At 39.1% G+C, this 13,325-nt stretch overlaps 1 protein-coding gene across 2 annotated transcripts in view; it reads right to left on the bottom strand.

Annotated features, from left to right (window-relative positions):
- LYST (lysosomal trafficking regulator) overlaps positions 1-13,325 on the bottom strand; it is a 78,137-nt gene that overhangs the window by 51,936 nt on the left and 12,876 nt on the right. For both annotated transcript variants that reach the window (XM_064708485.1, XM_064708486.1), the window contains exons 2-8: positions 12,738-12,822; positions 11,331-11,529; positions 10,355-10,445; positions 6,251-8,327; positions 3,012-4,044; positions 1,941-2,102; positions 1,175-1,331 (exon numbers count right to left, since the gene is read on the bottom strand). In XM_064708485.1, the coding sequence (XP_064564555.1) occupies positions 1,175-1,331; positions 1,941-2,102; positions 3,012-4,044; positions 6,251-8,327; positions 10,355-10,445; positions 11,331-11,522 (3,712 nt within the window). In that variant the 5' untranslated portion in view covers positions 11,523-11,529; positions 12,738-12,822. The remainder of the gene's footprint in view (positions 1-1,174; positions 1,332-1,940; positions 2,103-3,011; positions 4,045-6,250; positions 8,328-10,354; positions 10,446-11,330; positions 11,530-12,737; positions 12,823-13,325) is intronic.

Genomic DNA, 13,325 nt, shown 5'->3' with positions numbered 1-13,325 from the left:
GTGGTGTTCAATATCTTCATGAGTGATCTGGGTGGTGGGATCAATCCACCCTGATGGAGTTTGCCAATGATACCAAACTGAGTGGGGAAGTGGGCACTTGGGAAGGGAGAGCCATCCTGCAGGAAGGCCTGGACAGGCTGTAAGAGTGGGCTAACAGGAGCTTTATGAAGTTCAGCAAGGACAAATGCAATGTTCACATGGGAAAATAGAACCCAGGAGTGCAGCACAGACTGGGATCTGCCTGGCTGGAGAGCTGGGGTCCAGTGGGCAGCAAGCTCAGCATGAGGGAACATGTGCTGCTGTGGCAAGGAAAGCCAGTGGGATGCTGGGCTGCATCAACAAGGACATCATCCACAGGGATAAAAAACCTTTATCCTGCTCTATTCAGTGCTTGTCAGGCCACACCTGGATTGCTGTGTTCGGTTATGTCCCCACTATACAAAAAAGACAGGAGGGAAGGTTGAGAGAACTGGGCTTTGCTCAGCCTTGAGAAAAGGCAGCTTAGAGGATTTCTTATCACCATTTAAAAGCTGTCTACAAAGAAGGTAGACTCCGTTTTTACAAGAAGTCACATGGACAAAGCAAAGGGTAACAGGTACATGTTACTTCTGGGGAAATTCCACATAGACACAATGAGAAAGTTTTCCCTAATGACAAATCAGACACTGGAAAATATCTCCCCAGAGAAGTGGCACATTGGGTACTTTAGATTCAGATGGACAAGGTGCCAGGCTACGTTGTCTAGATTGTGCTTTTGTGAAAAAAGGCTGGACCAGATGATCCTTAGGGTCCCTTTCAATCTAGTATTCTATAACACAATTAGACTATTTAATTTTCGCCAGACAGTTACAATCCTAAAGAAAAAAATTTGAGCACTGATTTTCAAAAAAACTACTGGTGCATATCTCTGGAGTTTCTAGATCACAATAATATGCTTGAGCAACATGACTTTAGAGCAAGAGTCACATATACCAAAACAACCAAGACAGAACAATTTCTGTAACACTCAGTAAGAATACTTGTCTCTCCATTTGTAACTCCATCCTACTGGAAGTAAAATTTAATTATTTCTATCTATTAAAAGTGCTTGCACTGTTTTGGTACATCTCAAAAGACAAACAAGCTTTGCTATATCAAAAACACAGCTTTGTATATTCAGAAAGTTCCCATTTACCTTCATTCTTGGTTTCACTATCATCAGGATTACTTTCACTATCTGCTTCATATCCTTCCTCTTCAGCAAAAAGCTTAAGACTACAGCATTGTGATTCTTCAGTTTCTTCAGAAATTTCTCCAGGTTGTGACACAGGCTCCTTCTCAATGTAATGGGTCTGTACAATACAACCAAATGGACTGCCATTGGTCAGAAAAAATATCTTTGGATCAGAAAAGCAAATAATTCAGAACTGTCCAAATGCCTATTTTCTCTAAGCCCACTGGGGAAAGAAACAAATTAATCATACACTTCCAAGAAACCTGAGATATGTTAGAAATACTTCATTATCTTGTAAAAAAACTGAATCTGCAAAGAGGGATTTTTCTTACTAACTACCTGATCAATGTTTTAGGAAGCAGAATTAAAACTGTTTCTAAATCACTATCACCATCAGCATGCACCTTGACATTCACTCAAAGGTGAAGAGGTGAAGATGTCTACAGCCACTAAGGTCACTCAACATTCCCATTTGAAGCCCTTCCTTTAAGAGTTCATCACACTGTTGTGAGATGAAAAAGCATGACTCATTTCTGAGCAGCAATTGTGGGGACCATATCAATAAACAGCATTCCACTTTGGTACAAGAAGCAGAGATTTCATCTTCAACTGTCACAATAATCAAATACACCTAAACATTTACTATCAGGATTAAAAAGACCCAGAGAACAAATCTGAGAAAATCTTGTATTATTCAGAATGAGACTGTTTAGCTGGTGTTTCATACCTTTTCAATTTTTTCTTCAGGATGATCCAGATCAGCAGAAAAAGTGCCCAACGCAACACGAAGCAGTGAATCAAAGAGAGGCTTTGCCAAGTCCGTTTCTATCACTTTTGACTGAGCAAGCTGCTCTCTTATTTCAAGTAAGATATCATCCACACAAGTATTCTGTGTTTTGGGGGAGAAAAACATTTTGATTTGTGTTACTATTTCAAGCTAAAAGAAATACTCTAGCTCTTTCATTTAGGAGTTTCTCCTTTAACCTACACTAATCTGACTTCTCATCTAAAACCACCAGATTTCATCCAGTCTCTTGAAATAAAGATTCATCCTACATGTCATGACAGATTTAATTGGAACCTGCACACCGAAAAAATCTGGCAAAATACTGCTATCTAAAATTTGCAGGTGAAAGTGCTGTTTCAAAAATAAACATTTTTGAAACAGCTTCAGGTATGCTGTGCATTCAAACCACATCACATTACTAACAGTTGACAGAGTGTGACATGTCCAAGATCATAAAAACGGTGAATGTTCAAGACAGAACTCCAGTTTCCGGGTCTTTCCTGCACTTAATACCTCCTGCTTTGCAATAAATTGTCAAGTAAAATTCAAGACAGTAATTAAACATTAAAGAAAAGTGAAGGTGTCTTTTGTAAATTAACAACTTCTTGTGGAATACTGAATCATTCCACCTCTAAGACTTAAGAAATAATTTTTTCAGGTGTCCTTTCAGTATCTGTGCCCTTCAGTAGTTTTTTCTCAAGCACCACACTCTGCTCAGAGCCATCCTCAAAAAACAACATGAATCACTAGGTACAGTGGTCACATCTTGCCTACGCAGCTTTCCTGCAGCATCCCTTTCACACACATTCTCCATGGAATACTCTTTCTGAAAAGAGTACTACTCAAGCAGACCACTAAGCTCATTATTTAGCTGTACACTTTCAGTACTATACAAAAAATGGTACCATAAAAACCATAAAGTTTTTACCTCCCTAGAAGAACTTTTCACTAAACTACTGTTACAATAATATGAAACAAATAGGAGCAAAGGAAGGTGAAGTTGCACAGTACCTGGTGAAACATCTCCACCTCTGTCTTCTGCTGCATGGTGCTTGCACTGTGTAGGCAGATGGTCAGCAGAGCTTCTAGAAGCCTGATACCCTGGAGTGCCCACTCAGTCTCTTCTCTTGCAGAAGTCCTTACCCCTTCAAGATTGGCAACTGAAACACCCAAAGCGTGTTCCACACTCCCAGGGCTGTCACAGGAGCCAGAGTCAGGCACCAGCTGCTCAGCACCAGCAGGACTGCCAGAACTATCAAGCTCCAACTGCGTCACCTCTCTGCTTTTAGCCAGCTGAACAGAGTCATCCTTGCTGAGGAGCTCAGTTCGAGGACTCCCATGTGAACTTCTGCTGCTTTCACTCAATACTCTCTCCCTCTTTTCTTGCTCCTTTTCCTCATTTTTTGCAAGTTTCTGAATTATCAGGATTAGTAATCTCTGGCACGCTTCAAAGCCTCCAAGTCTATGGAACTGTCTCTGGAAAACTGAACTATACAGATAGATGCAACGACACATGGACCAAATATCTGCAGCCCTATGAATATGTTCCAGAGAGGGCAAAGCAAGGCTTTCCAGGGACAGATATGGTAATTTGTGGCCTAATGGCTCACTGGCTGTACTATCATATCCTGATGTATCTTCACACTCATTAGCTGAATCCAGATCACCATCTGCTTCTTTACTTATACATAAAAAAGCAACACAGAGGAACAGGTTTATTGTGTTGACATGAATGTCTTGGCTGACAAACTTTTTCTTTTTTGGGTAAGCCTCCTTCAAGCCAGCATAAAACTTGCTCAGGCTTTGAGGAACTTCTGAAACAGCATGCTGGCTACAAAGAGAAGTGGGCAAGTCAGACATAGATTCCTTCTGTTCACTGTTCAGGCCTTCCACTTCTGGTGTTGCTTGGTCTTCCTGCTGATCATCAAGGCAGAGTATCAAGGTCTCTAACACCTTCAAAGAATGGCTTCTTAATGTATCTAAGTAATTTAACTCAATCATTTGATTCACTCCATTACAACTCAGAAACAAGTCTCTAATTATTCTGCAAAATAAAGCATAAGAAAGTTACTTTATAAAGCACCCAAAACCTCATGTAAGTCAGCAATTGCTATAAATTACTGTAAACTAAAGAGAAAAGGAACTTGTCTGCAGCACTCTAGGATCCTAACTCAGCATTGTCCAGCTTGTAGTGGAAAACTGAACTTTTTTGTGAGATATAATGTAGGAAATATCTCCCTCTAAAATGCAGACCACACAAATATATGATGCTCAAAACACCAAAGGTGGTTAATTAACTCTATTTATGACATTCACTCTTTAGTGGTATTTCCTTGCCCAAATTTTTTCATTAGCAATTGAAGCTATTTCTCTGTTTGGTGATTTCACCAGAAAGCAGTGATTCCTTCTCAGATGAACTTGATGACACATTCCTAGCTGTCTACTAGCTGCATGGATGATGAATTTCAAATAAATTCTGGAATACCTTTCAAGCCTAAGTTTTTGTGCAATTGTTATGTCAGCATGTCCAATACCAAAAAACTTTGCACATATTTGCTTCCAAGTCTATTTTTTTCTTCTTCTACTCTCCAAGTATTATATTAAGCTCATATAAAATTCAGGGTAAGGAACTGTGAGGTTTTTAGTATGCTATACTTGCTTGTAGACATCACCTTACTTACCTCCCATCCCCTTCCCACAGGACCAGATTTACTCTGATCAAGTTACTCTAGAATGAAATGGATCATTTACTTATTTATTCCCACCTTTAAGCTAGTGAAAAAAAAAGGACATTTTAAACTTCATCTAAGCTTTATTTCTCTTGACTCTTTGCCACTAAGTACACTTTTAAAAATTAATAGCTTCTGATACAGGTTAGGTTAGAAGTCAAAACAGTATTAGATAATCCCTTTACATAAACTGGAGTACTAGTCTACTTTTTGTCCTGGATAAACCCACTAACTTGACTTCAGGACTCCAAGAGAAATAAAATCAATCTTTCCTGGACAAAATCACACATTCATATTCTGAAAAAAGTTCCATACATTTATTAAACAATTATTTAATCAATTTAACAATAAATAAAAAGTATCTATTGTATGCCTTGGGAGAACGTTTGTGCCTTTTTTGTGTTTTGGGGTTGTTTTGGTTCCTGTTCGTGAACTGTGCTTAAATGAACAGGATATTCTAAGTTAAAAAACAGTTATTACAGGAAAAGTAAACATCAAGCCTTATTTTTGAAAGGTGGTTTCTATAGTGACCATTCTAGAAGGAAAAAGGAAACAGATCAGAAAACGATGTATTCTAATTCCCACAGAAAAATGACATATCAATCTGTTAAACATTCCTGACTAATTTTAGAACAAAGAACAAGAAAGCAGAGAGCATGTCACACTGGACAAAGACTTTATTTGTTGCTACAGAGTTTGGCTTGTAAAGACCATAATTCATGAGTAGAGAGCCCTCACTTCCTATAGTTTATGAATGTAGGCTTGTATCCTGTTACTCAAGCATTTATCTTGTTGCCACCTGCAACAGACAAACACCACCTACAGTCCAAATAAAACTTACATTCCAATCAGTAACAAATGCACAAAGCTCTGTACCTTGTAGTGTGTTGTAATGTCCTGTTTTAGACTTCCAGGTCCCGGGTCCCTTCCTAGGTGTGCCTATACGCCTCTCCCTTCCCCCTCGCCCCCATGCTGAGTGAGTCCTGTCAATCAGTTTTAACATTCCAACAAGGCATCGTGCGGTTGGGCAAGTTCAAAGGATGCCCCTCAGGCCAGAGGTCATTGGTCTGTCCAGGTGTCCCTCGTCCCTTGAGACCCCGCCCCCCCCACCTGGTTGGTGGCTCACCTGTCCCTCCCCTCCCCACCCCCTGAGCTTAAAAGGTGAGTCCGACCATGTGCTCGGGATTCTGTTGGAGTTCTTCCCAAGATTCAGACATCTGTAACCATGGAATAAACCACTGAATATAACCCTCCAGCAGAATCCCTCCTTTGTCCTCACCTTCGCCTGAAGCCTCTTCCTACGGTAAACGGAGTCCCTAACAAGCCTGGACATGTTTAGTGCCCAGCTGAAACCATCAGAAAGCTAAAGGTGTCTCTGGGTGATACGCCACAGAAGCCACCTTCGGCCTAGCAGCGAGGGTCAGACTGGCCCAGGCACAATCTAACTGGTAATACTGGGATTCATATTCCAATAGTACCTAATTAGCATGTTTCCCAATAATAAACAGAAAATCAACCAACCTGGATTTTAGCAACAGAGGGAGCATCTGCAAATAAACCTGAAGCACCTCAGAAGGCAAATCCTGGCTATGGTAACTGCACATGAGTTTATCAGCTGTACTCAGTCCAAGCTGCTGCTGAGCATGGCAAGCCAGCTCCACTCCTCTCTGCAGCACGGGATTATAGATACAGTTATACAGTTTCCACTGGACCACTACATTTCCCTTCTGAATTAAGTGGCAAATATGGCTTGCAATCTGTGCGCCACGTAGTTTGTCTTCTTCAAAAATGATGTCCTGATAAGCCTCCAGTGCATGCCATCTCAACAACATATCTTCAGATCCAGTGCTAGGCAGAATTCCCTGAACTCTGCAAGAGGAACTAGATGTGGGACTGGCATCACTGGAGTTGCCCTGCAAGGCATCTTCCAGCTGAGCGAGCTGATCACAGTCAACAGTACATATATTGCATGATGCCTGTATAATTTTTGGAGAGACTTCTGCTCCACCCAGTTGATCCAATATAAATTTGTTAAGGATGTTCAGTATGTGCTGTTGAAAATTTTTTAATATTGGCAACTTGGAAGCATGGAGCAACGGGACAATCACAGACTTTGGGTCCATACAACAACATATTCCTACATTATGTACACCTGAGAGAATCTCAGAACAGGTACTGCTCAAAGAAACTTTCTGCAACAAGTGCAAACACTGGTGTGCACAAACAGCAATGCAACAGCATCTCTCAGGATAATCAACTTCTCCATCAGCAGTTTCAAAAGGATTTTTGGAAGCTTGGTTTTTAAAAGCAGATACAGAGAGTCCAGAGAGATCTCTGTGGTGATTCATGAAGTGAGAATACTCACATCGTCTGTGCCGCTTTCTTGTACACATTGATTGATGAAGCTGCTCTGATTTCACTTTTTTGACAGTGCTGATTATTTTCATGATGCTGTTGATCAGGGCTTTCAGATGCTCTGAGGCTTCCCCAGGTACTCCCTCATTCTTCATACACAGCCATTCCATTTGAAGCACCGTTACTTCAAACAGCTTAAATCCCTGCTGCTGTATGAACTCATGAACCAGATCTATAGCTTGGCTAAAGTAGAATGGATTGGAGGCTGCACTTTGTAGGCAGCAGATCAAAATCTGCAAGACCCCTTCTATAGCCTCAGGTAAAAGCAAGGCTCTGTGACGATATCTAGAAAATATATAGTCCTCCTGAACCAGCTGCTGTAGTGTTTTCTTGTATCCTGGAGCAAAAGGGCCAGGCTGCTTTTCCAAGGAAATTCTGATTTTTAATGCTGCTTTAAGTAAGTCTGTTATATTTCTTCGTAAATTGTCAGGCATTGTTTCTGTATTGCTGACGTCTAAAGACATAAGGTGGAGAACTGTTCGAAAGAGCATTCTCTGGATCAGAGCCACAGGTTCTTCCGTCCACCCTGCAGAAACTACTTCATTTTCTGAGTTACTACTTACATTACAGGAGTCCCCAAATCCTGATAAGAACTCTGTCAATGTGGGCACAACGCTCGCTGAAAGAGCAGAGCTGTGATTCAAAGCAATATCAAATTTGCACACTTTCTCTAGGAGAGACAGTAAGACATGGCATAAGTCAAAAGGAGAGTTATTCATGTTGCTCTCAGACGTTCCTGCAGCTGGCTCATTCAAAATTTCATGTGCTGGAACAACTTTGCTGGAACCTTCTAGACTGGGGGCGCCGGTATTAGAACCTGGTACCACTTTGGGAGGCTGGCAATCACTTCTACCCCCAGAGTAGCTGTCCCTAACAGAAGAGGTTAAAAAGGGCTGCAGTAACTGGGAGCGTCTGTGTTTTGTTATTACAGCAGTCTTTTCATCAGAATTGCCTTCGGAATCCGAGGTGGACAGCTGGGACCTCCTCGCATCGCGCACGGAGTAGCGGTGCGTGGTTTTGCGGAGACGGCCGCTTCTACGAGATCGCAGATTGAGTTTTGCAGAGGTCTGAAGAGATGAATGAGTGCTTCCATCTAAGTTTAGTTTTTCCTGAGTAGATTTCACAGAACTTGTATTACTCTCTTTGGTCAGGCATATGTCTACTCTAAAGGGTATATTAAAATCTATTGAAACAGAAAGACAACAAAGGAACATTAGAATATGCACAGCATTTTCCCTTATTTTTTAGTTAAATATTTCCAGATTTAAAATACACAGCAAATTTGTATCTTAATAGGTCATGGTTTTGCATGCACCTGTATCAGACATTTTCAATGTAAAACAGGCATCAACAACTCACATTTAGGGTTGGTTATTTCTAAAGCCTAGAAAAATGATTTCATTTTCTATTTAGGGTTAAACAAAAGTGTGCTAAAAGGTTTCCTAAAACTTTTTATTGGTACAACTATTCTCAAAAAAACATTCTCAAAAGAATATGTCGCCAAAGTAGGTGAAAGGACTTTTTGGGAAGCAAACTAAAGGGAGGAAAAGGTCTTTTTAACTTGATGCTCCATTGTCACTTTTTGCAACTCAGCTGGGTGTGTTAGCTCACAGCCCTCTTAGCATGCATGATGACATTACCAGTGTACTAGTAGTAGTAGAAAACATATATTTTTCTACTTATTATCAGTGCAAATATTCAAGTATACAGACCTCAGTCTTTTTACTTCAGCATTAATTATTCCAAATACAAGCAGCAGAAATAAAAGTATGGGATTTTAAAATAGTCAGGGACAAAAGAGAGACAGAAAGGAATAATGTTTAGGATCCTGAATATTTGTACAAAAGCCAAGGCAAAAACCCCAGCTTTCAAGTATGCAGTATAAAATTCAAATCTGAGTCAAAGGGCAAGCACATTTTGAAGAACAAAACAGAAGTACTACTGCTTCATTTCTACCAGTAAACTCCAATTAAACTATCGAAAAAGCAAGCAGAGAAACAACCGTGAATGTTCTTGGATTAAGTCCATTGTTATTTTTAAGAAGTGACAGACCTGTAACTGGATGCTTTGGGCAGTAAAATAGCTATCATAAAAGAACTGCAAGTATCCTCTACCCCATAAATTTATTATTTAGAAAAATGTCATACTTAACAACAACAGCCCCCACCACCACAAAGCCCCTGAAGCCCACATAATAGCTATAAACTTTATTTAAGCTGAAAGAAAAGATGCTTCCATGTACAAGCACAACTCTGCCATGCTGTTTAAAAAGTCATTGTTGTGATACTTAAGAAACTAACAATCTGCTTTGAAGGCGGGAAATTATCAGGAGTACTTTATCAAAGAAAGGATATTACCTGCACTGAAAGAAAAAAGCTGCCTAATACAGGGGAACTTACTTCAGTTGAAGAAAAACCCTGATTTAGTGCACAAGTGATACATCATGCTTACTCTTTCAGTGCTAAGAGAGGGTTATTTTTAGAAGTAAAAGCTGTGCATTATGTAGTGTATAAACCACAACATCTTAAAACCATTTACACAACAGCTTTTTAAACCAACCTGGAAAGGCCACTAAGCTGTCACAAAATAACCAAAACATTGCTTTAATTCCATCATGATTACAGGAGCACAAAAGAATGATGCATCTCAGCAAGCAGGAAAGCTTATTATATAAAACCTCTATGAAACTGACCCTTTAAAGATTCCAAGTCTACAAACATTAACAAAAGCCTTCAATTTGGAGGAGTTGCAAATAGCAAAAAAAAAGCAAAAGCCCTGGAAGAGTTTTGGGTATGAGTCCTCAGAAACTCTCTCAAACAGTCAGGTAACTTCATTTACTTCATTCTCTTTGTTTGACTGTCTGGGAGGGAAAGAGTACATCTGACAAATATAAGAGCCCAAAAATCTGACTCAGATCACCGCCATTTCCTTGTTCAGTTTTTACACAGCAACAAAAGCATTGCCTTTCACACTGACCAAAAGCCTTTACATCCTCTGCACAATTTTTTGGCATTTTTAAAATTTAAATTTCCTGCAGATTCCACATCTTCATTTCATGTCAGAGGATACGTACTACAATAAACTACTCTTCAGCACAGAATCCTCAGCTCTGTAGTAAAACTTCAGAGTAGTAGTTTTACTACATTGCTCTGTAGTAAAACTACAAATCACTTCCTTTAAGTGTTGAATACTCTAAGTGATAAAACATACCTATTGCTTTTTCTTCCTGGACAGGGATTTTCCACACCAAGGGCAGAAGGGACAGGAGGAGGGTCAGAAGTTCTTCTCGACATGTCAGCTCCTATGTCAGGAAAAAAATAAAAGATCTTGTACTTTTAAAACACAGATTACCTTCTTTATTTTACCAAGCCATTCAGCATTCAGTTCCCTATGTCTTTTTTGCTATTTTAAGCACTGAAAAAACAGTATCATTGACTAGAGCCAGTCGGAAAGAATGATAAGTAATAATTATAGAACGATAGATAATAAAGATCCAAGATATTTCTTACACCTCTAAACTGTTTCTATACAAATGCTCACCTAATCCCCCTTGCAAAAAGAATTACTTAAAAAAGAAAATCAGAAAAGTCAAAAGCACAGAACAGTGATTTTAAGTCAACAGGAAGCCCCAGACAAGTTTGAAACTTTGTTCTAAAAATGTAACATCAAAAAAAAAATCAAAACCACAGAATAACCACCAAAAAACCTCCACTTCTAGTAGGATTGTAACATTTACATACCAAGAACTGCAGAGCAGGGAAGAACTGTAGAAAGCACAGAATTCAAACACAATTGTTTTATGGAATGCTTTGCAGCACTATCAGAATGGTTTCACTCCTAAAGATCAGTAACTTTCAAACACAAAAACCTGACTCAAGCATTTTGACATTTCACATGATTCTGGGACATGCAGCTGAAGTCTCCTTCCACTCAGCCTGCACTTCAGCTTCACACATGCCTTAGTCAAATATGAGCTGGCAAACAGGTCTATAATTATCTAGTTTCCCATTTTCTGCTCCTGCTGAAGGACAGAATGCAACTACAACATACCTTTTTGAATTTCTACTCTTCCCAATTAACTCACACACTCTCCACAAAAAGGAAAGAAAACCAGGACCAAGAACAGACAAATCCACACAGCCAAAGCTCAATACAAAAACTATAACCACTTAAGAGAAGCAACTACCTGATCAATTATTGAGTTCAGAGTGGTAAGCAAAATAAACCCACGGCCTTGAACTAAGTATTGTCCCAGTGCTGCCATATGAGTTTCTTCTTCTTCATCCTCCTTGGCTTCTGTCCTTTGTACCACAGCATTGCACAGTCTGTTGACATCAGTCAAGAATTCCCGTGCCAGTGAGTTACTGGCACTGCTCATGTCTGAGCTGTAAGTAGAGGAAAGGACAGAAATTAACTCCATCAGAAAATACATTCCTTATAGACAAAAGACTGGGGGGGAAAAGGGAAAGATACAGGAAAGATTCTTCCCTGTATCTCACCCCATCCAAAAGACAGTGTCTGCTGAACTGAGCAATCAATATACCCACGTAGGGTAGAAAGGAAAGAAAAGAACAAACATACAGAATTTCAGTGAAACTTTAGCTAACAGCCCAGCATCCCAAACTGATTTCATAGATCTAACAAATAAAAGCCTGCAACACAGCATTTCCTCACACTGCATAAATGAAAGTTAATGACATTGTTCCAGCTTTTCCTTGTAATCCCTATGCAAGCTTCAAAGTTTGTCTGCTGCTAAAAGGTCTTTGACTTGAAGCATAAGGGCAAAACACATAGCACTTACACAACATTATACAGAAATCCTATTCTTTAATAGTTTATTTGAACAATAGCATGTTATGTATTCCAACAGTATGCAGATAGTTTCAAGGGGAAAATAAAAAAAACTACTAAGTAGAGATAATTTTGGGAGTTGCAAAAGTACAATGCTTTAAATTTACAACTAAACCAGACAGTGTATTCCTTCTGGCACAACTGAGCAGGTAGCAGTCACTACCAGTGTGTGCTTAATTCAAGAGACAATTCTGCTGTCATTGTTCTGGAAAAAATACCAAAAATATTGGCTCTGCTTCCCAGACTGATTAATTTTGCTTTGGATGCTCAGCAGTAGTACATGGAGAAACATTTAACTCAAACAAGACACGAAATGCAAGACTCAGCTGTAGAAAATTCTCAAGAGGATCACAGAAGAAAGGAAAACAAAAACAATAATCAGTGATGGCAGCTATGGAAACAAGATCATTTAATCCACACAAACCTCACTTAATGAGTGCTACAGTACATTTAACTCCTTTTATTTCTGTATAAACAGCTGCAGCAAAAGCTTCAAAAGTCAAATACTTTCATCATATCCAAGCACAGAAAGTGCAACCAAAAAAAAGCGCCAAATAATTTTCAATGTAACATTTAAACATAACAGATGGATTAATATGTGAATATTAGGTTAAAAATAAGACCTTGGAACTAAAAGCAAGTTTGTTTGCACTAATGGTACAGAAAGCTCCTTCTAGTAGCAAAACTGCAAACACTTATACATATAATGACATTCCCTGTAGAAGTAGTGAAAAATTCTTACCAGAATCACTTTGCCAGCTTAACACATTTATCTCCTATCTGGAAGAACAAGCAAATATATTCTGGAAATATCACTCCTGGATCACCTGTTTATAAAAAAAGAAAAATATCATGGTTAATATGATTTTTTAAAAGTTCTTTTATGACAGCTATTTGAAATTTAGAAAGAGTCCTTGAGGGTTCTTTTGTGCTTTAAAGCCCCAGTTTTCACTTTTAGTTTAAGATCATAATAGGATTTCAGTTGTGCACAGAGAAAATAATTGGCATACATGAGATGAGCTAACATAATAAAATCCATCAGTTTGTAAATGAGCTAGGTACACAAGTTTAAATAATTCTCTCTAGAAACAGTATGAGGTTTTAGTGATCACTACCTGCATATATAATATTTGAAGAACTTGCAGCTCCACGTACAAGTGAGGGACAGAAGGAGAACTGAATTATGCAGTCAGGTGCTGATGTAAATGCATCTTAAATCTGTCCCAGTCTGTCCTGACAGAATACCAATTCTCTATTACACTCAGCACTGGGGAAGACATAGTTAATAAATATTGAAAATTTGTCAATGGGAAACTCATCAATTGGAAAT

Source organism: Zonotrichia leucophrys, chromosome 3 (assembly GCF_028769735.1).
Source record: "Zonotrichia leucophrys gambelii isolate GWCS_2022_RI chromosome 3, RI_Zleu_2.0, whole genome shotgun sequence".
NCBI lineage: Eukaryota > Metazoa > Chordata > Aves > Passeriformes > Passerellidae > Zonotrichia > Zonotrichia leucophrys.
The sequence above is the reverse complement of the archived record's forward strand: the minus strand, read 5'-3'. Positions and strand labels throughout refer to the sequence as shown.